The 27,570-nt window shown below is 42.4% G+C and overlaps 1 protein-coding gene across 4 annotated transcripts in view; it reads left to right on the top strand.

Annotated features, from left to right (window-relative positions):
• Window positions 1-27,570, top strand: part of CDH8 (cadherin 8) — a 308,272-nt gene that overhangs the window by 179,788 nt on the left and 100,914 nt on the right. For all 4 annotated transcript variants that reach the window (XM_070398065.1, XM_070398063.1, XM_070398066.1 and 1 more), the window contains exons 6-7: window positions 2,282-2,469; window positions 6,181-6,434. In XM_070398065.1, the coding sequence (XP_070254166.1) occupies window positions 2,282-2,469; window positions 6,181-6,434 (442 nt within the window). The remainder of the gene's footprint in view (window positions 1-2,281; window positions 2,470-6,180; window positions 6,435-27,570) is intronic.

Consider the following 27,570-nt stretch of genomic DNA (forward strand, 5'->3'; position numbering starts at 1 on the left):
TTCTTTCATTTTCTTTCTTTTTTAAATATATTTTTTATTGATTGAGATATTACATATGTGTCCTTATCCCCATGTTACCCCCTATCCCCCCGCTCATGCCCTCACCCCCCTGTTGTCCATGTCCATTGGTTAGGCCTATATGCTTGCATATTAAGTCCTTTGGTTGATCTCTCCCCCCTTACCCCCACCCTCCCCTACCTTCCCTCCAAGGCCCGACAGTCCAATCAATGCCTCTCCGTCTCCGGATCAGTCCTTGTTCATTAGTTTATGTTGTTCATTATATTCTACAAATGAGTGTGATCACGTGGTATTTATCCTTCTCTGACTGGCTTATTTCACTTAGCATAATGTTTCAGTTGCCATTAGAGTTAATGCTCTAAGATGCAACTCTTCTTTCTTGCAAAAAGGATCGTTTCACTTCAGCAGTGGCAGATGAGTTTCAGAAGTGTTAATAACTTTCTTAGAGGTAATAACCATTAAACATGATCACACTGCTGGAGATGATGGGAGTGCATAGACCAGAGATGGCTGAAGAATTGTTCCATTGGCTTGGTTTCCCAAGGCTCTCTGCATCAGAACAGGCAGCGAGGTGAGGTCCCTTGCTGCCTTATTTACTTAATAACTATTCCTGAATGGCGCATCTCAAGCCTTACCTGGAATAAGAAGTCTGAAGGAAATGGAATCATTGCACCAATTATGAGAGAATCGGGAAACTTATGCTCAACAGGATGATTTTTAGTGCGTGCCTTATGGCAAAGCTATTAGGACAACATTCTGTTCCCCAGTCCCATCATTTCATGATTCTAAGGGACATCTTTCTGTCGTCATTAAATAAAAGTGTGTTCGTGCTAGAAGAAAACTTTACCCATCATCTTATCTGAACTAATCTTGTTACAGTGGGTAAAATGAGCCTGAGTTTATCCCAGGGACCCAGGCATCGCGTTTAAACCACAATTAGGTAATGTTCTCTAGATGTAATTTTTCCTTTTGGGTTTAGAGTTCATTGAGTGTTTATTCTCCCCTGGTTTTTTCTTGCAGTGGGACTAAAATGTCCTGGTTGTCTGGGTTTGGATTCCCCAGAAACAGGCACTGAGACAAGAATTGGATTATAAGTAGTTTATCTTGGAGATGAAGCCAAGAAATTCCAGGAGGGAAGTGAGGATGTGTGTGAGAAAGATGGGGAGCCAATGATACACATTATCAAGCCAGCTACCACTGTGGGTGACTGGAGCTTATCCACTGGGGAAACTCTGGAACACTGTAAATTAAATAAACAAGCAAAAGGAAAAAAAAAAAGGAGAAATGTTACTCTACCAGAGAAGGGAGGAAGCTGGGCTAGGAGCTCTTGTGAGTGTTTGCGGGCTGCTTCTGTGGGGGCATTCATTCTTTCCAGTTCTGGTCTGACAGGCAGGGGCCAAAGTGAATTCTGAAAGGCAGAGAAAACCCTCAGGCAAATAAACGCAGGAGTCGGCCATGAAATGTAGGGCACACATGCACTGAAGTGGTAATAGCCAGGGGTTACGTTTCCAAATGCTTCCCCTCCACCAAAGAGAAGGAGTTAACACGAAGGCAACAGCTAAAGCGACTGGAATTAAGATGCCGCTAATTAGCCATGTTTTACGGCCCCCACCGGAGAAGGAACATGCACTGTAATTGCCTTTTGCCTAGAGAGTCTGGAAAGTAGGAATTGCTGGTGTTCAGAGCCACGAGGAAGGACTTTGGTAGCAAGAGGAGTGTTTCATGTGTCAGAACAGCTTGCTGCAGGGCACAGCAGAAGTTTAGTAATTGGGTTTTATCAAAAATGGTCTCCGAGTCTGTAAATACAGAGGCCGCTTCAAAAGTGACTTTCTGTGTGTTGCACATTGCATCTTCCTGTGCTGAAATTAGCTTCCTGTTTTATGTTGGGCAACAGCGAAGAGCCCCACGGGCAGCCAATGTGATTGTACAGTCCATTGGAAAGAACATTCACACAGATTCACTAATATCCTGCTATCACTCTGTTCCAACTACACACTTGATACACATGTGATAGGATAAATTCCATCTCTCAGCAGAGTCTCAAAAAGAGCTCACTACTTCTGGGAACTCTGTCTCTGACTCATTTAAAATATTGTGCATTCCACAACAAAAATTACTTTTTTAAAATCTTTACCACATTGTAGTGGTAGCATTTACAGGAGTGCCCAGAACAAAGGAGGTGCCCAATACATGCTTGCTAAATGAATGAATGAATGAATGAATGGAATCTGCATGATGCTCAGTGTTTCTCCTCTTTTCTAAGGCCTGTATCACTTCTCAGTACCTGAAGATGTGGTTCTTGGCACTGCCATAGGCAGGGTAAAGGCCAATGATCAGGATATTGGTGAAAATGCGCAGTCATCGTATGACATCATTGATGGGGATGGAACAGCACTCTTTGAAATCACCTCTGATGCCCAGGCCCAGGATGGCATTATAAGACTAAGAAAGGTAAGCTAAGGAAGATTGTGTTCACATTCCAAATACCTCTTGGAAACTTGAGTTTTTGGGGTTTGCGGGAATTGGGTGGACTTCCTGGTGAAGTCTTAGAGCTGATAGAGGTGTCTCTTCTTTAGCTGCAGAAAAAGTGGAGCTAATTTTACACCTCATACCTCTTGGCCCCACTTTGCATATCAGCTAAAGCTCTGGGAAAGAGTTACCATGGTGATGCTAGCCACCAGTCTCACCTTATCTCTCCCATCTACATCACACAGCCTTTTCCAAAACTGCAGGCATTTGTAGGGAACTCAACACTTGAAAGGCAACCCTCAAGCAATGAGGGATGCAGATTGGGGGACAGCTCTTATTCTCTGAAGGAATTATTTTAAGGCCTATTATCTATGGTTCCAAAGAGGATTTCCAGTGGGAAGAAGCCTTCCTTGCCCACAGAGGTGCCAAGTTCAATGGCTTTTAATCTTTCTCTATATTAATTCTCCCCATGTCCGCCCTCTTGCTCCCTGGTATGTCTCCACAAATCACACTGAAGTCTTTCTTTTTAATATATTTTTTATTGTTTTCAGATAGGATGGGAAAGGGAGAGAGATAGAAACATCAACAATGAGAGAGAATCATTGATCGGCTGCCTCCTGCACATCCCTGGATGGTGGTTCGAGCCCACAACCCGGGCATGTGCCCTGACTGGGGATCAAACCATGACCTCTTGGTGCATAGGTCAATGCTCAACCACTAAGCCACACCAGCCAGGCTCATCATGGGTATTTAGATGAATGTTGTCCTTTATATCTCTGTCATAAAGTAGTCCAAATTAATCTATAATAATAAAAGTGTATTATGCTAATTAGACCAGGCAGCTGAACAACCTTCCAGACGTCATTCCTGACATCCTTCCAGATGAATCCGCAGTGGCAGGGGCGGAGGCAGAGGTGGTTAGGGGCTATTAGGCAGCCAAGAGAGCAGTTAGGGGCAATCAGCCAGGGAGGCAGAGTGTTTGGGGGCAATTAGGCAGGCAGGTGAGCAGTTAGGGGAGATGAGGCAGGCAGGTAAGCGGTTAGGGGTGATGAGGCAGGCAGACAGAGTGGTTAGGGGCGATGAGGCAGGCAGGCAAGAGGTTAGGGGTGATCAGGCAGGCAGGCAAGTGGTTAGGGGCAGTCAGGCAGGCAGAGGGTTTAGAGGCGATCAGGCAGGCAGGTAGGCAGGCCAGTGGTTAGGAGCCAGGGAATTGCGAGAGGGATGTCGGTTTGTGGATTGAGCCTAAACCGGCAGTCGGACATCCCGAGGGGTTCCAGATGGCAAGAGGGCACAGGTCGGGCTGAGGGGAACCCCCCTTCCCGTGCATTAATTTCGTGCACCAGGCCTCTAGTTTTTAAAAAGTTTTGCTTGTTCATGAATAAGAAGATAGATGGTGAACCACACCATTGGGAGCCCATCTTTTTCCCCTCTGTCCTGATCAGTATTACACTGAAATAGCTCCAAATGTACTCTGTAATTCTGTTATGTTGCACAGGGATTTGCCATCCACTGATCATGCTCTTAAAATCCCCCGTTGAAGAGACAGTGGCAGTGGGAACCTGGCATGTTCTGGACTCACCTTTGTATACAAAATACATTTTAAGATCAATTTTGAGAAAAATGGTGCATTTATTTCAACTCTCTGTTGAGAAACCCTATCTTTATACATGCCTTGAGCACAGGAGTAAGCATTGCAAAGTATTTAAAAGTGGAGTACAGTATAATTATGCTTGAGTCAATTATTGAATAACCCAAAGCCACATTTTCCTTGGCTAATGATTCCTAATGTCATTTTTATTGTTATTACTAACTGCTATCCGTTGTTGCCATAAGGTGCTTTTATAAGCTGAAGCAATTAGCCATTGGCTGTCTTTTTAGTCACAATTATTCATAAACTTAGAAGCAAATACTACACATTTTAACACAAGAAAACACATGTATTTTACTCTAGAGAGCATTGTGTAGGGGGTCATATTTCCACGATTCATGGGACCTCTTTTTTGTCTGATAAAATACTAAGGACACCAGGATTGTGGGGAACATTGTCACTATGTTGAGCTAAGAATGAAACTGAACATAACCTGTCGCATTTACCAGTGTTTCTGAAGAACTTGAAATTGCATACGTGCTAAAGTAGGGATGGTTGGCAAAACGCTGATGTTGAATCATCTACTCACAGGTACATGCACCCAGTCATTTCAGAATAGACAGGGAAGTGAACATCTGCCTTGTTCCCTAGAAAATATTTCAGAAAAAGTCAAGTCCCATTAGAACTGAATTCAACAATAAAAAATCAATACAAAAATTTGAAATGATAGATAAACTTATACAGGAGTTCTGAAAGAGTTCGTGAATGCTGGCTTGTGTTCTAGCTTCTCTTTTTTAAAAATCTGCATTGCAGATTGAAAGTTCTGTTTCTTAGAGGAAATTGCAAAGAAACCTAAAGTGTGTCTTTGAACCTTGACAGATGTACTTTCTTGAAGTCTGAAGTATTCCGTGTTGCCGGGAATTGGACCGTAGGGTTGCGAAGCAGATGCCCTCTGGTTATTTAAGGGGATTATGTTCTTTCACCCAGCTATATTTACCTAGGTCATTAACCACAGTCTCTGGGGCTTTTAAGGAATGAGTTATTAATATGTCAAAAATATTGTCAGTAATGGTGCAATGAGATCATTTCAATTTGCTTTTAGTGGTTGGTGAGACCTAGAGAGCTATAGCTACCGCTCTCATCTTTCCTTCTTCTAAATATAAACACAAGTACATATGTGTCTGCATATGTATTTCTTTACATGCCCACCTGCTTCATAGCACAGAACTCATCATAGAGACCTTCTACGAATACCCTCCCCCCCTCAAAAAAAAGAAATAAACCTTGCAGTCCTGCATGGCTCAGTGGTTGAGCGTTGACCTATGAACCAGGAGGTCATGGTTCGATTCCTGGTCAGGCACATGCCTGGATTGCTGGCTTGATCCCTGTTGTGGGGCATGCAGGAGGCAGCTGATCAATGATTCTCTCTCATCATTGATGTTTCTATCTCTCTCTCCCTCTCCCTTCTTCTCTGAAATCCATAAAAATATATTTAAAAAATAAAAAATAAATGATAAACCTCATTTTTAGCCACATGTTCAGTCGAGCAGCAATGCTTTGCAAGTGAAATAAGAAAACACTCTTTGTGGAGATTAGTGCTAAATTATGCTTTATAATGTCTCCTTGCCCTAAACAATGATTATTTCTCGTTCTTCACATTTCACACACTGTTGCAGAAATGCTAAAATATTCTTCCCAGATCGAGATTGTGTTTGATGCTGCCTTATCTCCTCCCAGCAGAGGCTCAATTAACTGGCTGATTGGTATGCAGGTCATGGTATCACTAGTAAAATTTTATTATGACTCTGAAGTGAAATTTTGATGGCACAATTCATGACTGCGAATATTTTGTGAATTTCCAAGTGAAATGAGCAAAACAAAAACACAACAATAGGAGGTTAGATTCACCGAGCTTGTATAATACGCAGATATCCATAAATGCCTGTAGGATTTACAGGTTGGATCTGGGGGAATGGAGAGGGATCCCATTAAGGCTCACAAATGGGCTTCCATGCACATAACGATCATCCATCAGCATTACACTCATTTGTTCTTGCTGCTGTGGTCATTAGTGAGCAACATTTGTCTTTGTCATTTCTTAACAGCCTCTGGACTTTGAGACCAAGAAATCCTATACGCTGAAGGTGGAGGCGGCCAATGTCCACGTCGACCCACGTTTCAGTGGCAGGGGGCCCTTTAAAGACACGGCCACGGTCAAAATTGTCGTGGAGGATGCTGATGAGCCTCCTGTCTTCTCTTCACCCACTTATCTCCTCGAAGTTCATGAAAACGCCGCTCTGAACTCCGTGATTGGGCAAGTGACCGCGCGTGACCCTGATATCACCTCCAGTCCTATAAGGTATATTTCTCTTACTGGCTATATCAGTTGACAAGCACGTCAGTATAAAATGCAATTACGTATGCATCCTATGTGGTTGCCTTAGGGACTAACCTCACGTGACCAAAGGATTTTGGTCAATGCATATTGTGTGTGCGTATGCATGTGAACGTGGGTGCATGCATACATGTGTACACATGCACACATACACACACATCAGCCCAGAGCTACATACAATGCCCAAAGCCAGGGATATCAGGGTGAACACAACTCTTCCCGCATTCAGAGAGCTCAATAAGAACACAAAATTGCATCTGTTTTGTGGTGTATTTGGGTGGGTCTTTTATATTATTTTGTTTTTGCTTGTTTATACATTTCCTTTTTTTGTCCTAGCATTGCTGGGTTTTCTTCTTTCTCCTTTGACAGTTACAGTAAATTATATATGAGAATTTAGAGGCTTGAGACCACTATCTCAACATATGAAGAAGCCCCTATTTTATTTCTGTATTTGGTGTTTGGCTTTGAAATTATCTGAGCATTTCTGGTCGGTCAGCATATCTGGATTGGAGACTTTTAGATAAAATCTTTCTCTGCCATTTCAAAAATACCTTTTGTTTATACTTTCCCTGCTCAGAATTCTTTCCTGCGATGAGAAATGATCCTTTATTAAAGTTTTTCTGCCTTTTTTTCAGAAATGAGACTCAACTCTATTTTTTTCTGTTGAACTGCGTACAACTTTTCTCTTTTGCTAGTCACCCCAATGACAGTACAATGCTCAAGCTAAATAGCTTTTTTTCCCCCAAAGCACACTGCAAATCTATAACTTGTACGCTGGTCTCTAAGGGTGAAGTGTTGGCTAATGATGTGTTTGAGTGTGGATTTCAAATATTGTCTTAGAAATGTTTGCTGTAGAAGAGAGACAGAAAACTTAATGGAGGAATACAGTTTTAGAGAATTGTCCAGTTACTCTGTAAGTTCGATGTTAGCTCATACCCCACGTTCACTTGGGTCACGGGCGTTCATGTCCTTCTAATTTCTTTATTCAGAGAAATTCTAGACAAATAAGTTTGCTGGAAGTTTTATTAATTTATGGATTACATTCTCATCCTTCACCAGGGTGCTGAAATGATGAGGTTGGAGGGGAAACCCAGCTAGTCAGTGCCCCAAATAATTTGAGTTTGGGCACAAAATAATTATTTGTTCGGATCCAGAAAAGATGTTTTTAATACAAACCATTTCTAAATTCAGGATAATATAGAGTGTATCCCATAAGGATACCAAAAAAAAAATGTTTTCTTCAAAAGAACCCAAACTCTAAGAAGGTGGTAAAACCCCACCTGGGGATTTGAGGAATGGTCGGTTGTCCATTCTCAGTTCTAAAGGAATCCACCAAGCGATAGACATGCAGAATGCTCTGCATTTGGCTAAGAGACTTATATCTCTCAAAGGCCAAGTGTTGAATACAACAGCAGGAGGTATCCAGAAAAATACATTACCATGGGTAGCCATTTTCTGACTAAGTCGTGAAATGACTTCATCCTGAAATCCTGTTATAGCCCTAGCTAGTTTGCTTAGTGGATAGAGCATCGGCCTGCGGACTGAGGGGTCGTGGGTTCGATTCCAGTCAAGGGCACATACCTGGGTCCCAGGCTCGACCTCCAGTTGGGGGTGTGCAGGAGGCAGCTGACCAATGCAATGATTCTCCCTTGTCATTGATGTTTCTATCTCTCTTGCCCCTCCCCCTTCCTCTCTGAAATCAAATATATATATATATATATATATATATATATATATATATATATATGTTAATCCTGTTATAAATTAGGGGCAGTGATATGTTTCTGAATAAATGAATCTTCCCCATGTTCATGTCACTCCATTTCCTCTGGAAAAAAAAGAAAAAGAAAATACAACACAGAAAGGAGGAATGGCCACTCTCTGCACATCTCCAAGTGTAAGTGACAGCATGTGAAGGAAATAAGCAAGATTGGTCCAACTGAGAGGCCTGTCCTGGGGCCTGTTTGGGCACTTGATTTGACAAGATTTCTGCTCTTGTTAGCAGGGAACACACAGGGGGCCCGGGAGTAGGCCAAGCCAAGGGCCCTTCGGGGACGCGAGGAGTTCAAACATCAGGGCAATCAACTCCAAACATGAAATCCGAGGTCCCAGCAGGAACTGACTTCCTGCGCGGAGGCCTGTCCTTAATCAGCTAGCGAGGGGGTTGGAGGGACGTTTCATACCATAGTGACAGTGAGCTCGAGTCGGCAGATCTGGGTACAAATCCAGGTTCATTGTCGTCCCACAGGTTTTTGTATTGTACATTTTATAACCTATCCCTTTACTGATGTTCAAATGGATAGTCACTGCTAACAATTCCAGTTCACATGGCATCGAGTGATGGTTATCATTGGAGCTGATTGTTCTTATTATTGTGTTGTTATTTTTTAAAATATTATTTTATTGATCTCTTCAGAGAGGAGAGAGATAGAAACATCAGTGATGAGAGAGAATTATTGATTGGCTGCCTCCTGCACGCCCACACTGGGGATCAAGCTGGCAACCTGGGTGTGCGCCCTGACCGGGAATCAAACCGTGACCTTCTGGTTCATAGGTGGACACTCAACCACTGAGACACACGGGCTGGGTTTTGTTGTTATTTTTATGATTGTCACGGTAGGCATGGCAGGCATAAAGAAGGCGTGAAGCTGCTTTGTAACAATTGCCCAACTTGAGAGCATTTTTGGGGAGGGGGGGACAAATCAAAGGGAATTTGGGGTTGTGTTACCAGGAAGAGATGAACAGATAAAGTACCATTTGATGACACGGACGGATCTATACTTCTGATGGATGTCAGGCAGGTGGCAGTTCCTCGACATCTGTGGTCCTTCCCAAAGAAGGGGCAGATGCTGTGACAAAGCATTTACAACAGGGCTGGGATGTGTTCTTCACACGGCGAGCCCCACACGGTTCTGATTGGACAGGGATTGGCTCCATGGGATAGACATGTGAGAATCACCAGCTGCATTTCTCAGCGTCTGGTCTCATTTTTGTAGTTGCACCCCAACCCCCACCAACTGAGTCATGGAGAGAAGCTTTTTTTCCCTCCCCTAATGCACAATCAGTTGATTTGAGTAGAAAATTAAATTTCCTGGCGAGCCAGAGCACTGCATAGCTCCTTATGAGCCTAGCAGACAGATTCAGGGCCATTTAACCTTTTAAAAACAGAACTAGAGGACGTGGGTATTCAGGGAGTTACTGACAGAGAGCAAAGCATTTCTGTCTTTTTAGGGCTGTTGCATTTTATATACTGACAAGAACATATGCATCTTTTGGGGTAATGTATACATGGCCATCTAGAAGAAATAGGCATTTATTGTGTCATCTGCCGTGCTAACACAATCAGTCATTTATTGGTTGGTCGACTCTCTGTCCAAAGACTCAACAACTTTTTCAAGTACATTGTCAAGCATGAAATACTATGTATTTTGAAATTCTTAAACTTAAACCTATATATATATATATATATATATATATATATATATATATATATACCTATATCTATCTATAGCTATATCCACATCTATCTCTATCTCTATCTCTATCTCCATTTATATATCTATATCTATCTACCTATCTCTATATCTACCTATCTCTATCTATACCTATCTCTATATATACCTATCTCTATCTACATATACCTATCTCTATCTATATATCTATATCTATACTATGTCTATTTATCTATATCTACATCTATATCTCTCTATATCTATACCTGTATCTATAGTGATACCTACATCTACATCACCTACATCTGTATCTGTATCTATGTCTATGTTTGTATACTCCCTTCCAGGGGAAAATAGCCAAATCCATGGTCTGACCATCTCCCTGCTAGGAACATTAATTAAACATTTGCTACTTTCTTCCATACCAGATGTTTCCTGGTAATATAGCGTGAGCTTCTGTAAACTATTTGAAAGATTACCTATTTTGAACTGAGACTAAGGTTTAAATCCTATCACTGGTTCTTCCCTGTCAGTCAGCTGGTCTCTGGAATTCTCTGAGACTCAGTTTCCTCATCTGTGTATTGGAATAATATCATCTTCCTCACAGGGTTACTGAGTTAATTAAGTGAAGCCATTCAATAAAATAGATGGTAGCAATTAGTATTACCAGTTAATAAAGGCACCATCAATGTCATGTCGTAAATGCAGATTGAAAACCTAGTACTTATTTTAGCAGAGATTCTTCTACTAAAGGTTGCTTAACAGACACAGAATTACCTGTTGTTGCTTTTTTAATAGTTATAGGCTAAATAGTCTAACCTCATTTAATCTCATTTGCCCCTGCTACTGCTGTGAATTATCACTAGTGAGTGCTTATTAATATGTGGCCGGGAGACGCTAAATATACTCATTTTATTCCCTAATACCTCTGTGAGATGACATGTATGCTCATTATCCTCATTTAACAGATGAAGAAACTGAGGATAAAAAGACTCACTTGCCCTAGCTGATCAGTGGATAGAGTGTCAGCCCAAGAACTGAAGGGTCCTGGGTTCAGTTCCCGTCAAGGACATGGACCTTGGTTGCAGTCTCAATCCCTGGCTCCAGTCGGATCACATGTGGCAGGCAACCAATTGATATGTCTCTCTCACATCCATGTTTCTCTCTCTCTGTCTCTTCCCCTCCCTTCCACTCTCTCTCTAAAAATCAATGGAAAAAAAAATGTCCTCAGATGAGGATTAATTTAACAACAACAAAAAAGACTCAAGAGCCAAGTGCCAATGCATACCTGTGATGCATACCTGGGTTTTTCTGACAACACAGTGCCTGTCTTCAGTCCCTATGCCACACTCCCTTTCCCTGCGATCTCTGTGACTCCAACCATATCTCTGCATGTTGGGATGGCTTCGCAGGAACCACTTTTAATTGAAAGAATAAATTATTCATTCTCTAAATGGCCTCATTCAATCCTGGATGTATTCCTAGAAAGAAGGAAAGTACACCAGGTCTACGGAATGAATCAGTATGTAAGTGGAATGTTCTTTGCTCATCCTTCTGGTCCCTCAGTATAGGTTTGTTATGCTTGGCTATGAACTGCATCGTGAATAGGAAGTAAAAGCAGAAACAATGTTATTGTTATTTAATACATCAGGCACACATTTCTATTATATACTAGATGCCTGGTGCATGAAATTCTTGCACTGGAAGGGGGGGTGGTGTCCCCTCAGCCCAGCCTGCACCCTCTCATAGTTCAGGAGCCCCCGGGGGGTGTCCGACTGAGAGCTTAGGCCTGCTTCCCACAAGGAGTGGGCCTAAGCCAGCTGTGGGCAAACTACGGCCCGCGGGCCGGATCCGGCCCGTTTGAAATGAATAAAACTAAAAATAAAAAAGACCGTACCCTTTTATGTAATGATGTTTACTTTGAATTTATATTATTTCACACAAACACTCCATCCATGCTTTTGTTCCGGCCCTCCGGTCCAGTTTAAGAACCCATTGTGGCCCTTGAGTCAAAAAGTTTGCCCACCCCTGGCCTAAGCTGTCAATTGGACATCCTTAGCTCTGCAGCAGAGGCGGGAGAGGCTCCTGCCGCCATCGCTGAACTCGCCAGCCGTGAGCCCAGCTTCTGGCTGAGTGGCTCTCCCCCTGTGGGAGCACACTGACCACCAGGGGGCAGCTCCTGCATTGAGCATCTGCCCCCTGGTGGTCAGTGCACATCATAGTGACCGGTCGCTCTGCCGTTCAGTTGATTTGCATGTTCGCCTTTTATTATATAGGATTATTTCTCACAAAAGATGTTATGATCTAATTCCAATTTAATGAAGGAGGAAGCTTAGGAGGATACATTTTCTGTGCGTGGTGCTATAGCAGAGGGTGTGGGGCCAGGGTTCAGAGCCAAATCCCTTTACCATTGAAACCACTGTGTCTCTGCATGTCTTCCTGGGTCCTGGCTTCTGGCATGACATGTAGGATGATGGCAGCTGCCTTTTACTGAGCCCATACTTTGTAACAGACACTCTGAAACGGTATTATATGCATCAGATTGTTTATATTGGAAGTAAACCTGCTAGCACAGTGTAGGCATTGACTCGAAGTCAACGCTTTCATACAAACCTGCTGTGGCTCATTTTTTCCTCTCAATACACTTCTTTCAAGTGTGTATTTGGTGTTACCATGGCGGTGAGCTGGCATGAGACTGTTCTGCAGATACTTGCTTTGTATTTCTTTCAGAGCATTCACCTTGAGTATCTTAGTGAGCTGCTTAAATTAAATGGGAATGATGGCCATTCGGCAGGCGGCGTAGGCGGACACATGATCGTGGTGGCCACAGTGCTCTATTGTCCTAATTCCTCTCTTGAATTGAAGTGCCCACTCAACACAAGAGTGTTGCTTCCCCAAACCCCCACCCCACCTACATTCTGGCCTTTTAATAGTTCACCTCAGTCACCAAGCTTGCCGCTAATGAGCTCTCTTCCTGAAAACACTCCTTCAAACCTGCTAAAAAACGATGCCTATGTGGAAGTATTTTACACTGTGGAGCACCTGGCATTCATTGGGAACGCAGACAGTGTATTGACTGACTCTCTCCTCCATTTTACAATTGCTCCCCATTTTGGTAAGGACCTAGTTGTTTTCTTTGTGTGATGAGAACACTTAGAAATCAGTTGAGAGGGTCAATATCATGTTCAGTGCACAACACAGTATGCTTAGCCACAGACACAGTGGTGCATGGCACAGCTCCAGAGCATACTCATCTTATATAACTGAAACTTCATAGCCACTGATTAGCAACCTCCCATTCTGCCTTTCCTCTGCCCCTGGCATCCGCCATTCTATTCTATCTATATAATAAAAGCCTAAGCAACCATTATGGCAGAACAACTGGTCACTATGATGCACACTGACCACTGGGGAAGACGCTCAATGCAGGAGCTGCCCCCTGGTGGTCAGTGCACTCCCACAGGGGGAGCTGCCATTCATCCAGAAGCCAGGCTCACGGTGAATGCAGCAGCAGTGGCAGGGGCCTCTCCTGCCTCTGCAGCAGGGCTAAGGAGCAGTGAGCCAAGCGTAAGGAGCGAGGGATCCTGGAGTGTGAGAGGGATGTCTGACTGCCAGAGGGCACAGGTTGGGCTGAGGGACCTCCCCTCCAAGTGCACGAATTTCATGCACTGAGCCTCTACTTCTTCTATAACTTTGACTTCCCATAAGTGAAGTCATGTGGGATTTGTCTTTTTGTGACTGACTTCTTTTACTTAGCACAGTATCCTCCAGGTTCATCTCTGTTGTCACATACTATAGAATTTTCTTTTTCTAAGGCTGACTAATATTGTTTTATCTTTAGAGCACATATTCTTCATCCATTCATGTTGATGGGCATTTAGGTTGTTCCCACATCTTGGCTATTGGAAATAGTGTTTTCATTAACATGGAAACTCTAATATCTCTTTGGGATCCCAACTTGAATTATTTTGGATAAAATTGTTTAGGATTGCTGGATCATATGGAAGTTCTATTTTTTTTTAGGAATTTCTGATCTTCTTTTCTATAGCAACTATACCACTTTGCACTCCCACCAACAGTATAGAAGGGTTGAGTATGAGGAGCAAGCCTGTTTAAAACAATTAAAAATTGGTCATGTAGTTCCTGCACACTGTTAGCCAAATAAGAGTTTGATTGGCTCCCAATTAAAAATTCCCAACTCTTCACAGTCATTGTTTTAGAAAAACTCACTATACCTGCTAATTCAACTACCATTAACTAATGAATTAATATGTCCATTTAGTCACATATCTATCTCTTTATTCATTCAGTGCATTTGGGTGTGTGTGTGTGTATGTATATATATATATATATATATATGTATATATATACACATACATATTTTAATTTCTTTATTTAGTTGTATAAGTAGTATCAGTAGAGCCCACATTTCCCCAGGGTATTTCTATAAAGACTGAGCCTCTGCCCTCAGGGAAATTGTTCTCTACTACGGAGGCTGGCTGAATAGCCATGGGAAGCCCAAGCCCTTCCCATTTTATCAAACTTGCCTTTAATACATGCCATCTGAAAATGATGAATACAAATAGATCCTAGAGCTTTAGGGTCAAATGGAGGAAGAGATTTCCTAGTTTCTTTTTAAAAAATATATATATATGTTTATTGAGAGAGAAAGAGAGAGAGAGAGAGAGAGAGAGAAATGTCGATGAGAGAGAATCATTGATGGGCTGCCTCCTACATGCCCCCTTGTGGGGATCGAGCCCACAACCCTTGCATGTGCCCCAACCAGAATTGAACCATGACCTTCTGCTTCATAAGTCAATGCTCAACCACTGAACCACGCCAGCCAGGCCTAGTTTCTTAATGAATTTCAATGGAAGCAAGTATAGCTCTCCAATTATCTTAAAGTGAAACTATATCACATAGAGGACCTGGTATTCTTTTGGAGGATGGACTTTGTGTTTATAACACCCCCCCCCCCTTTTTTTTTAATTCCCTTGTTCCCTCTCTCACTATAAAGAAGTGCTTTGGGTAGAAAAAGTCTCCTTTTTCTCCTCAAAGGAATAATAATGTGTGATGCAGGGACCTTTGAATTCTGGGACCAGCAGAACTCAAATAATATTATTTATTAAAGCAGTTAGAGCAACCAGTTGAGCAATTAGAGGCAAAAAGCTGAAAACTTGTAGATGGAATTTTTGATACTCAAAGTGCATGCGAGAAAATGTTAAAATGGTTTCTTTAGGCATAATAACAAAGGCTAGAATGAAATTAACCAGGGAGAAAGAAACAGTTGGAGTTCAGTGAAATATAATAACTGATTCATAACTAAGGGGTTTATTTCATTACATGTGGCTCTAAATAGCTTCTTCACTTGCAGTCGGCTCCAAATTGTATCTCCCTATAAATTTTCCATATAGAGGCTGCGAACCAATGTTTAGCAAAACATTTGTTATCATATACAAGTGCATTTATGCCTGTTACATTTGAAAAATGGATACACACGGCCTCTCTCCAAGAGGAGCGTCCCCCTAACTGAATTCTAAGGGACTCTACAGGGACCACATACACGTGTGGCCAGATCCATTGCAACTCAAATTTCTTTGCAGTAGGACCTCCCTGGGAAGGTGAGCGGTGCTCTTTAAGAAGAAGAGAATGTAAGCAGCACGGTTCATCATTGAACTGTGTGCCCTCTTGCAGAGCATCTGAATCACAGGATATAGGAGGGTCACTCAGGCTCCTGAACTGGTCTGTGTTCCAGATTCTAATGCATTGAGCATTGCAGATATCATGATGCTGATTCACATGTATATCATGGCTTATGCATCTTTTTAATACTCTGTGAGACACACACACACACACACACACACACACTTTTTGCTTCCCATAGGACCTACACAAGGGAAGGCCTATGGCTTTAGTGAAAACTGTGGCTTTATCACAGTAGGCCAGGGCTCAGCTGACCATTGCCCTTGTGCCGAATCTGACCTACCACACTGTTTTTAATCCTCACCGAAGGATGTTTTTCTCATTGATCTTTAGAGAGAGAGTAGAAGGGAGGAAGGAGGGAGCGAGAGGGAGAGACATCAATGTGAGAGAGACAAATCAACTGGTTGCCTCCTGGATGTGCCCCCACCAGGACTGGGGATCGAACCTGCAGCTGAGGTACGTGCCCTTGACCAGGCATTGAACCCTTGACCCTTTCGGCTCATGGGCAAATGCTTTAACCACTGAGAAAAACTGGCCAGGGCTGATCTACCACATTTTTAAATAAAGTTTTATTGGAACACAGGCACCCTCATGATTTTATGTTCGACAGCTGTGGGGTTGAATAATTATGACATAGAGAGTGTGCTCTGCAAAGTCTGAAATAATTACTTGCCAACTTCTACACTAGACAGATAGGGGTTTGTATTTTTATCAGAAATTTGAATAGTTGGCCCTCACATGATTGGGGATCTTATTCTGTCTCAGAAACTCACTAAATATAAGATGTTAAAAATATTTAAAACCCGAGACTTCAATCTAGGGCCCAGACCTCCTTCTCAGGGCCCAGACCTCCTTCCCAGGGTCCAGACCTCCATCCCAGGGACCAGACCTCCAACCCAGAATCCAGTCCTCTATCCAGGGTCCAGAACTCCATCTGGGACCCAGACCTCCATACTAGGGCCCAGACCACAAATATACATATATACTTATATGTATACACACACACGTATATACATATACGTGTGTGTGTGTGTGTGTGTGTGTGTGTGTGTAATTCTTAGAATTCTCTGTAGATGCTGCGTCTTGACCTTCCCCACTCTCACCTTAGAGCCTTGGGACCTTCGTTCTCCTGGGCCCCATGACAGTGTGCCTGTGTGTTGAGTTTTGCCAGAAAAACCTGCCTTTCGTTAGTGTGTAGCTTTGGGAAAATCCCCGTAACTACCCACAGGCTGTGACAGGACCTCCTGCTCCCCTGCGTGGAGTGAGAAATTACTTTGCTTCCTGCGTGACTTTATTATAAAACCCTGTTTTTCTAGATCTCAGTGATGACACAGCACAGTGTGCTAGACTTGCTGCTGGTGGCTGCCTTAGCCAAACTCTGGTCTCTGCATTTCAGTGTGTTGGCAAATTCTCTGGGTCCAGCAGCCTTCCTCTCTCTGAGAGCATGAGGGGGCCTGACATAGAATCCCACTTAGAATAGACGTGCTGGAGGATGTTCAGCAAATTCCCCTGCGGCCTCTCATAGGGAAGGAGCTACTTAATGAAGGGAACTGAGATAGTCCGTGGATCTGTACTCACATTTATTTGCTATGGTAGTACCGTGCCCTTCACATAGATCTCATTTTACACTTTATTACATTAACTTCATGAATTACACTGAGGATTCTTCTTCCAGTTAATCAACTGTGCTGTAGGTTGTTTTCCCTGGAGATGGATGAAGTTTGAAATACAAGGTGTTTGTCAGGGATCAGCACCTGTGACTGGAGGGGGACAGAAGCCAGATGGGCAGGGAGAGGCGTCCAATTGAAATGCAGTCCCACCCCTAACCGGTTTGGCTCAGTGGATAGAGCGTGGGCCTGCGGACTGAAAGGTCCCAGGTTCGATTCCGGTCAGGGGCATGTACCTTGGTTGTGGGCACATCCCCAGTAGGAGGTGTGCAGGAGGCAGCTGATGGATGTTTCTCTCTCATCGGTGTTTCTAACTCTCTATCCCACTCCCTTCCTTTCTGTAAAAAATCAATAAAATATATTTTTAAAAAAACAAGAAATGCAGTCCCAGCTGAGCCTTGGCCCAGCCCAGTGTGTCTCTTTGGAGTGACTATCGATGATCAGCGGAGTCCTACATTGTGCCCAAATGATAGGGTCTTTATTTGTCTGCTTGCATAATTTTCAGTCCCCCTGGAATGAATGCTCTCTGTAAATGAGGCGGATTCCAGGGAGCAGATAGCTAGAGGCTGTCTACTGACTGCTCCCCGCCCGGCTCTGACATCCTCCTTGAAGGGAGAGCTGTCGGCACAGCGGATCTCCTGTCGATCATGGCTAAGCACACTGAACCTCTTTGCCAGGGAAGTAATCTGACTGAATTCACACTGCTAGCCATGGAGCTCCCACGTCCACACTCTGGTGTCTTCCCGCAGGCAAATGCATATCTATCCTACAATTGGAGAGGCAGACACTGAAGTGGCTAATTGATTTAGCTGAAATGATATTTGTACAGCATGGCACACCTGGCTAGTAATGATCAAAGACTATCAAACTGGCCCTAGCTGGTTTGGTTCCGAGGATAGAGCGGCAGCCTGCGGGATGAAGGGTCCTAGTTCGATTCTGGTCAAGGGCACATGCCCAGGTTGTGGGCTCGATCCCCAGTGGGGGGCGTGCAGGAGGCAGCGGATCAATGATTCTCTCTCATCATGGATGTTTCTATCTCTCTCTCCCTCTCCCTTTCTCTCTGAAATTAATAAAAATGTTTAAAAAGACTATCAAACTGCATGGACTAGTAAAACATTTAAAAACAAGTAATTTAGGGAGGCGAGCATAGCCTGAGTATCTTGAGAGAGAAACTATTTTGGAAAAGTACTGATCTGGTGTTGAAAAGTTTTGGGTTTTTGTTGTTTTTGCATTGATGGGTGAAATCTCTGCCCCTTCCCTAAAGGAAAACTTAATAGTGTTTGTATTCTGAGAGAAACAAAGATGCTTGCGTAGGCTGAGCTGTGTTATCTAACATTATTATACTCACAAAGCAACATAAATCCCCTCTTTTGCATCCCGACAAAGGGAGATTGACATCCTTATCAGATGTTCAAATATTTATGGGAGTCATTTCGGCCAACCCTTTATTTTCCCTTCTATTTCTACATTCTGGTTTGACACACTGTATTATACAACCTTGCTTTTGATAAAGGACGATCAGATTTGACTTCGTGTTACAGAGGAAAACATAATATTGCATATTTTAAGAAGAGAGCATGTAGAAAATATGGAGAAATGCCATTTCCATCCATCTATCAAATGTTTACTAGCATCATCCTCTCTGCTTCAAGTCCATTTGCTGGGGGGGTGGAGGTGGAACAGGGCTGGTTGAAATGCCTTTCAGATGGGACTCAGGACACAAATCAAGCCTGGGATGTCTGCTAGGGTATGTAGCTTCACAGTAAATGAGAATAAGATTTATAAACGTCCTTGAGAAGGACCAAAGTTATGGAAGACATATTTAATGGTGCGAAGGACAGCAAAAGACCCAAATACCCTTCCAAAGATGAGGGTCTGAAACTGAGCAGAACAGGTTTGGGAAGGGAGCAGGGCCCAGAGTGTAGTGAAGGTGGAGGTTCTGTTTATTGGCAAAAGAGGAAGCATGTCTGGGTCACCTTTATTAAATACCAAGGGCATAACATCAGGCTTTGCACTTGCTTAAATGTACGTGACTAGGTTAGACCCCAGGTGAGCAGGCATTGTGTTCAGCCATGAGTGTTTTTAGAACAAAATACTTTTGTCTCCCTAGAAAAAATTACATTTGCGTGCACACTGGAATGGTGTGCTTATGTTCATCCTATTGCATATTAGACAAGTAAACAAACTATTTTTGTATTTCAATATAAGTGCATTTCCAGTCCTAAAGAGTTAATAGGCCAGATCTTGTTCACCTATTAATTCCTAGCACTTACTCGACGTCTTTAGTTGTGTACTAAATGGGCCTAAGTGTCCAATTAAAATGTCAAAGTATATATAACTTTATGACATCGTCAGAAAACCTGCTTTAATATAGGTATGCAATTCTTTTTATTATTCCTTGGGTGTGCATGTTTTTCATAAGCACATTTTTTCCTCTATAGTAAGTTATTTAGACCAAAATTAGAAAACATATAAGCAAATACCACTACCCTCGTAGCTCGCCAGCATTTAGTAAGAGTTCACTCTGTGCTAGATTTCGTGGTTGGGATTTTACACTTATTCACGGACTTTGTGACTGAAAAATGCATATTTTCCTCATTTTACAACCACAGACATTGAGGGTCAGGACAGTTTATCTGAGTTACTCAAGTAATTGATAGGGAGGGTAAACAAAAAGTTACTTAGCAGAGAGGCTGAAAATTAGGAAGGTTAAAGTAAGTACATTAAATATATTACTAAATCTCAGTTCCGGATGTGGTCTTATGGTCCAGACTGCTGTATAATGGGGGTGTGTAAACAGAATTCATCATCTACATGATTGACAGTTCCATAAAGATGTTTAGGGATTTAAAGGATTCTCTTCATCCTAGATTTCTGCTGACATCCTTAGGTCACCATGGGTTTATGGGACTTCATGGGAATTAGTTGGGATTCCTGTGATCCTAGGGTGAACAGTGAGGATCAAGGTCATCCTGGGATCTTCAATATAAAAGACTTTATCCTCACAACTCCTAATCTCCTATATAGGAAAGCATACATAGAGCTAAAGTTCACTTAGCCACTGCAAGTTCCAGATGCCATGTATTCCTGGAAAAAAAAAATTTGGTACTGTTTTATGTGACCAGTTTGCTATATTTTATTAAATCATTAACATAAATGGCTTTAAGGAGAGAAAAGAGAGGAAATGTGTTCATTTGAAAGCAATATAGGTTAATAGAAGGTCTGTGAGCCTTTCACCAGGGTGTTGCTCTAAGACTCCTCCATCGCCTTTCCCTCCCACATCCACATAATCCAGTGCCCTGTTTTGTTTGGTTTTATACTTTCTACGTTACAGTAGCCCCATTCTTTTGTCTCCTACGCTTTAACACACCCAGCTGCCAAAGTCATCTCTAACTCAGTTTAGATCTGTGCCGTCCAATATGGTAGCCACTAACCACATTGGGTTCTTGAATGGAAAGCAGATTAATTTAAATCAGCTAAAATAAAAATTTCAGTTTCTCAATTACACCAGCTTTTAAGGGCAAAATAGCCACATGTAGCTAACAGTTACCATACTGATCAGCACAGATCATATTTCCATAGGGCAGGAAGTTCTGTGGCATTCAGCTGTGGTTCGGATCATGTCACTTTCCTGCTCTATTTTCCTCAAGTGGCTCTCCACTTCCTGTAAGTGGAAAAGCTACATTCCTCAGCACAGTGCTAAACGTCCTTCGTGCTGTATTTCTTAGTGCCCTTCCCTAGATGAATCTTGAACTTCAACCACCTCTCCTTTGTTAAGGTCTTCGAGGGCCTTGCACACCTTTCTAACTCAGACTGTTTTTATATTTGCTGTTTCTTTTTATTGGAACATTTTGGAAATATTTTATACATCACAGACTTTTTTTTTTTTTAACACTAATACGTCACTGGAAGCTTTGGAAAACGATATTTACTTTCATTGTCTTTCTCCTCAAATAGACTCAGTGATAGGCCATGTTTGTCTTGGCACCTAACACAATGCCTTGTACATAAGAAATACTCAAAGAGTGAATGACAGAAGGAGAGAAGAGCTGAGATGGAAAGAGAGGATGAAAAGAGAAATGATAGGATTCTCATCTGTCAGATCTTAGCTATCACCGCACCTAGTCCAATCCTTTAATTTTATATTTTTCTAATGATACCCAAACTCTCAATATTTTCTCTCTGAACTTCTTTCTCTACATATTCCACCTGGAGAAATCCTATTCTTTCTTCCTGTCCCAAAACAGATGCTACATCTTCTCAGTGCCACCTGTGACCACCCCTCACCCTTTCCCAGGCCAATTTGGAGACCCTGACCCACTGCAAAGTGTGATCACATTACAGAGCTTGCCACTTGACATTGTATGCAATGAGAAAGTCACACCCATTTGTCCAAGAGAGCAGGTTTTATTCACACTCTGGGCATCATAATTAACCAAGAGGAGCAGTCATTACAATTATGGAGGGACCTGGAGAGCATTATGCTAAGCGAAAAAAGCCAGTCAGAGGAAGACAAGTACCACATGATCTCACTTATATGTGGAATCTAATGAACAAAATAAAATGATGAACAAAAGAGATCCAGAGACATTGAAGCAAGCAATAGATTGCTGTATTTCAGATGAAAGGGCATGGAGCAGGAAGAGATTAACCAAAGAACTTATATGCATGTATGTATGGCCCATGGACAGACCATAGGTCTGGGAAGGCCTGGGGAGAGAGCGAGAGCAGGTGGAGGGGGTCGATGGAGGGGGGTGAGAAGGAGACATCTATAATACTTTCAACAATAAAGATAAATTTCAAAAAAATAAAGTAAAATGAAATTATTGACATTAAGTAAAATTAATCTTTAAATTTAATTCTTTTACAGTATCTAAAACTGCATTTCATTTTTTCCATCATATTATATTTAGAATTATTGGTTACAAATGATTATTTTGAGGAGGCGGGGGAAAAATAGAATTTCTCCCCATGTATTATGTAAATATTGAAGAATTTATCATGAGTCCAATTTTATTTGGGAATCACTCTAAACAAATGTTTTTGGGTTCCATGGCTGCAGAATGTTACGTATGAAACTGTGGCTTTGTGATCTTTTTCTGAGGTCTGTGTGGAACAAACTATAAAACATACTGCACACTAAAAAAAAAAAAGGGACCTCATAGAAACAGACAGATTTGTAATCTGAGATTTCTATGAGGTAAAAGGTACCTGAGCATGATGCTATTGGGTGAATCAGCTTACCTTTGGATGAAAACAGCAAGTTGAAGTACCATATTATGTCTCTTTTCTCATGGACACCAAACACCACCAAAATCATTCAAATATTTTGTTGTTGTTAAAAAAATACTTAGATGAAGTATTATAAAATTATAAAAAGAGTGTCCCTTAGAAAAAGAATTATACTCTTCATAAAGCTACTTTAAAAATTGTAGGGTAATTGTCAATGTTTTATTTAAAATGGGATTCACCTTAACCTTCTAAGGAAGGCAATCTAATTTTTCTTAAAATTTTTTAGATGAGGAAAGTGAGGCATATAAAATGGTTTAAATAGAAGTTAAGAAGAATCATTCTCTGGAAAAATTATCAGATGTTTCACAAATATGACCATGGAAAGGATATAGTTCAGAATAACTTTTTAAAACCCTGTCTTGTTTTTTATCTGATTACTAAGATAATCAGTGGAGCTGCTTGTGTCTGCTCCAGACCTTAACTTACATAGTTTGCCAGTGAAGACATTGGCAGTGAAAACAGGAGACTCCTTGACATTGGAAACTTGTCCTGAGAACTCTTAAAATGCTCTTTAAATCGTCACAATGAATGTTCTTTTTTTTTTTTTTTAATATATTTTATTGATTTTCCACAGAGAAGAAGGGAGAGGGATAGAGAGTTAGAAACATCGATCAGCTGCCTCCTGCACGCCCCCCAGTGGGGATGTGCCCGCAACCAAGGTACGTGCCCTTGACCGGAATCGAACCTGGGACCCTTGAGTCCACAGGCCGACACTCTATCCACTGAGCCAAACCGGTTCGGCACAATGAATGTTCTTTATCTCAACCAAGAAACAGTCACTGAGCAGGGGTCAGGGGTCCTTTGTACATATGTAGTGTTGGGAGTGAGACTGGGAAGAGGAGAGGTAGAAGATGATTTGAATGGATGAATGAATGAATGAATGAACGAATATATGTACTTGTCACATTTGGATGTTGACAACAAAATATAAGTCATAAACACAGAGGGTGAGATTTTGAGCCATATGTTGATATGAAATATAAATAGTTGGGCTGTGTTATTTGAGGAAATCTATTACTCAGGTAAAAGTTGCCATTACCATCAACAGTAGCAGCAGCAATGCAGGATAGGGTGCTATTGCCCAATAAATAAAATCCAATTGTTTATGCTTATGTATTCTCAACCACTGCACCAGTGGCATATTCTTAAATGTACTTCTGGCCTCTGCAAGTTACCCTCAATGAGTAAGCTGGTGACAGCAGCTTGATTCGTGGTCAGAGTACTGCAGGTTCAATTGGAGCCTCCAAATAAGGGGCTAAGCATATAGGTAGGGATTTCCTTGCATCTGTGGCCCTAACTTCACAGAGTAAAATGATGAAGTCCTCAGCATTTACTTCTAAGACATACTACTTAAGGTAAGAGGAGCAGTCGTATGAAAGCAAACGGGGATATTTGTTGCAATAAAATGAGAAAGTTGAAATAGGGCTTCTGTGAGCATTAGTTATCAAGGACTATACAGTTTCTAAAGTATATCCTTTGTGCTAGACCAAGAATGTCTATTTCCAAAACTTCCATCATTAGCATTGATGTTAGCATGACCCAAGGAGCCCGTTTTTTCACACACCACTTCCCACTGTGTTAATAAGAAGTTTCTTCTTGCTGTGGCAGGAAGATCACTCTGAAAAGTGAATTCAGCTTTTCTCCAAACGAGATCTTTTTCTCTAATGCATCTTAAGTAATTCTGCAAAGGAATGGCAGATCCAAGACATGCATATTTTCAAGAAATTAGAATGCAGACTTCAATACAGGAGCTATAAATGCAATGACTTGTAAGATATAAATTAGAAGGCATTGAGCTTTTCCGTAGATACATTAGGACTCAAAATAACTATTAGTTTTTCCTTTTTACTTCTTTTCTATCCCTTGTAATCCTTTTCCTCATATTTCTTTAGCACCGTGTTCCACACATAATAACAATCCATGCTTGTACATTCTCCTACTGATCCATTACTGAGTAACGGTAGTACAAAATGCTATCTAATGTGATATTATAATATCTAAACCAAACATTCTGTCCTTGTCTTAAAAGTACAAAATGCTGGCAAACGCTTAACACTAGAATAATAGAAAGGACATTCTTTTTTTTTTTTTAATATATTTTATTGATTCTTTCACAGAGAGGAAGGGAGAGTGACAGAGAGCCAGAAACATCAATGAGAGAGAATCATCAATCAGCTGCCTCCTGCACACCTCCCACTAGGGATGTGCCCACAACCAAGGTACATGCCCTTGACCGGAACCGAACCCGGGACCCCCCAGTCCACAGGCCGACGCTCTATCCACTGGGCCAAACCGGTCAGGGCTAGAAAGGACATTCTTAAGGAAGGGAAGATGAGCCAAGAGTCAGGTCAGGTGAAGAAGGTTCTTTGGGGGTAGTGAGAAGGGAAGTAGGAAACCCAGTATTGCCTATCATCTCCTCAGCTTGGAATCTATGCTCTATGGAGATACTCATAGTAGCAGATATGTTGGAAAGGGTGACGACTGGTATAGACAAACACTACAAAGAGTTTGGGGATCTTTTTCTAGTGTCACTTGCCAAATTATGTCTTTCCCCTAAGACAGTGGTCGGCAAACTCATTAGTCAACAGGGCCAAATATCAACAGTACAACGATTGAAATTTCTTTTGAGAGCCACATTTTTTAAACTTAAACTATATAGATAGGTACATTGTTATTAACTTCATTAGGGTACTCCTAAGCTGGCCTTCGCTAAAAACGTCCTCAATCTGATTGAGGTACGTTCGCTGAGGTCGACCCCTTCCAACTCTCCCATCCACACTCGTCTTGTATACTTTTTTCAGATAGAGGAGTGTGTATGCGAGAGTTGGAAGGGGTCGACCTCAGTGTACGTACCTCAAAACAATGTACCTCCCCCGCGCTGCGTATCCCGCGGCCCGCCCGCATCGCATCTCCGGTCGCCCAACCAACTGACACCCCCCACTTCTTCCAACGCCACTTCTTCAAAATAGACTCGCCCAGGCCAAAAACCGACTTCTGCGCATGGGCCATGAAGTTTCAATCGCACTGTACATGTGCGCCCGCACGTGGTATTTTGTGGAAGAGCCACACTCAAGGGGCCAAAGAGCCGCATGTGGCTCGCGAGCTATGGTTTACCGACCACTGCCTTAAGAGATAAAGAAAAAAAGCATACAAAAAACAACCTCATAGTCACAGACAATGGCATGGTGATTACCAGAGGGGAAGGGGATGGGAGCAGGTAGAAGAGGGTAGAGGAGGGATTAATGGTGATGGAAGGAGACTTGACTTGGGGTGGTGGACACACAATACACTATACAGATGATGTAGAACACATATGAAACCGATATAATTTTTTTAACCAATGTCACCTGACAGAAGAAGGAAAAGGCACTGTGCTTGGTACACATTTGGTGTTTAATGCATGTTTGTGGACTACATGAAGTCAAGATTTGGGGCTGCTTGGCAATTCTTGGGAGCCTTCACCATAAAGTCTATTGGCAATAAAATGTGTGCAATGTCTCCTTAGGCAGCAAGGGGCCCTTGAAATAGTTGAGGTAGGTTTTAAATTGAATTTTAAGCCAAGTCATTTTTTTCCCCATCAAGTTGCTCCCATTGTGTAATCTTACAATATTATGACATTCTTACCTCTGATCTCACTAAAGGGCTGTATTTATAGCCGATTTTATAAATTCTTGTGACTCACCCCATAAAGTCTGTCATGAGCTAGAACTTTTAAAAATGACAATGCCTCTGTTAGAGTTATGGGAGTTAAATAATACCCAAATGTTTCCCCAGTTTTATGCTATTTTTAAAATGTTAAGAAAGGTGCCCTCTCCACCACCTTCCAAGTAGAGAAGTTCATGAAAGTTCCATGTAATGGACAAGATGATTATGGTGATGATGATGATGAACATGTCTTCATTGCCTGCTAAGTAGCAGGGACTGATTTGTGCTTTATTTTTAGTCTTCACAACCCCCCCCCTCACCTGCCCCAGTATATGGGTATTTCATATTTGACCAGTAAAGAAACTGAAGCACAGCCTGGCAGGTATAGCTCAGTAGTTGAGCATCGACCTGTGGACCAGGAGGTCACAGTTCAATTCCCAGGTCAGGGCACATGCCCGGGTTGCAGGCTCAATCCCCAGTAGGGGGCGGGAGAAGGCAGCTGGTAAAAGATTCTTTCTCATCATTGATGTTCTATCTCTCTCTCCCTCTCACTTCCTCTCTGAAAGCAATAAAAATATATTAAAGAAAAAGGAAAATCAGGCTCAGTGAATTTATTAATTATCCCAGAAATAGCAATCCTATCTAATAAAGAGAGAATATGCTAATTGAACCTCACGCCTTTGCAAAGATGCCAGTGCCCACAGCCAATAAGGAGGGAATATGCTAATTGACTGCCACGCCCTCAAAGATGGTGGTGCCCAGTCCCCTTAGCCCCACCGGGGCTGTAGGCATGCGGCAAGGCCAGTAGGCATGCAGCAAGGCCAGGCCCACGGGCCCGGCCACTCCACATGCCTGCTTCCAGAGACTCCCAGCCCCCCAGCCGCCCAGGGCCGCCCCGAGGCGCAGGCAAGCCTCGAATGTTGGGTGCCCAGCTGCCCAGGGCTGGCCTAAGGTGCGGGCACGCCTTGGATGGTGGCTGCCCAGCTGCCCAGGGCTGCCTGAGGCTCAGGTAACCAGGACCGGCCGAGGCTTGCGCTGCTGGCAGTGGCAGCAGCAGAGGTGTGATGGGGCATCCCCTTCCCCTAATCGCTGGGTTGCCTCCCACCCCTGAGGGCTCCCGGACTGTGAGAGGGGGCAGGCCAGGCTGAGGGACTCCCCCTCCTGTGCATGAATTTTCATGCACCGGGCCTCTAGTATATAAATAATGGAGATAGAGTTTATTCCAAATTTGAGGTCTGCATGATACAAATTTAAATAAGAAATTCAACAAGCAACTTAAAAAAAACAACAACACCTTCCACAACTCTGTAACTGTCCCAGTGCTTCCTCTGGGCCAGAAGT

Source organism: Myotis yumanensis, unplaced genomic scaffold, assembly GCF_028538775.1.
Source record: "Myotis yumanensis isolate MYYU_CA2020_CCGP unplaced genomic scaffold, mMyoYum1.0.hap1 SCAF_18, whole genome shotgun sequence".
In the NCBI taxonomy this organism is placed as follows: Eukaryota; Metazoa; Chordata; class Mammalia; order Chiroptera; family Vespertilionidae; genus Myotis; species Myotis yumanensis.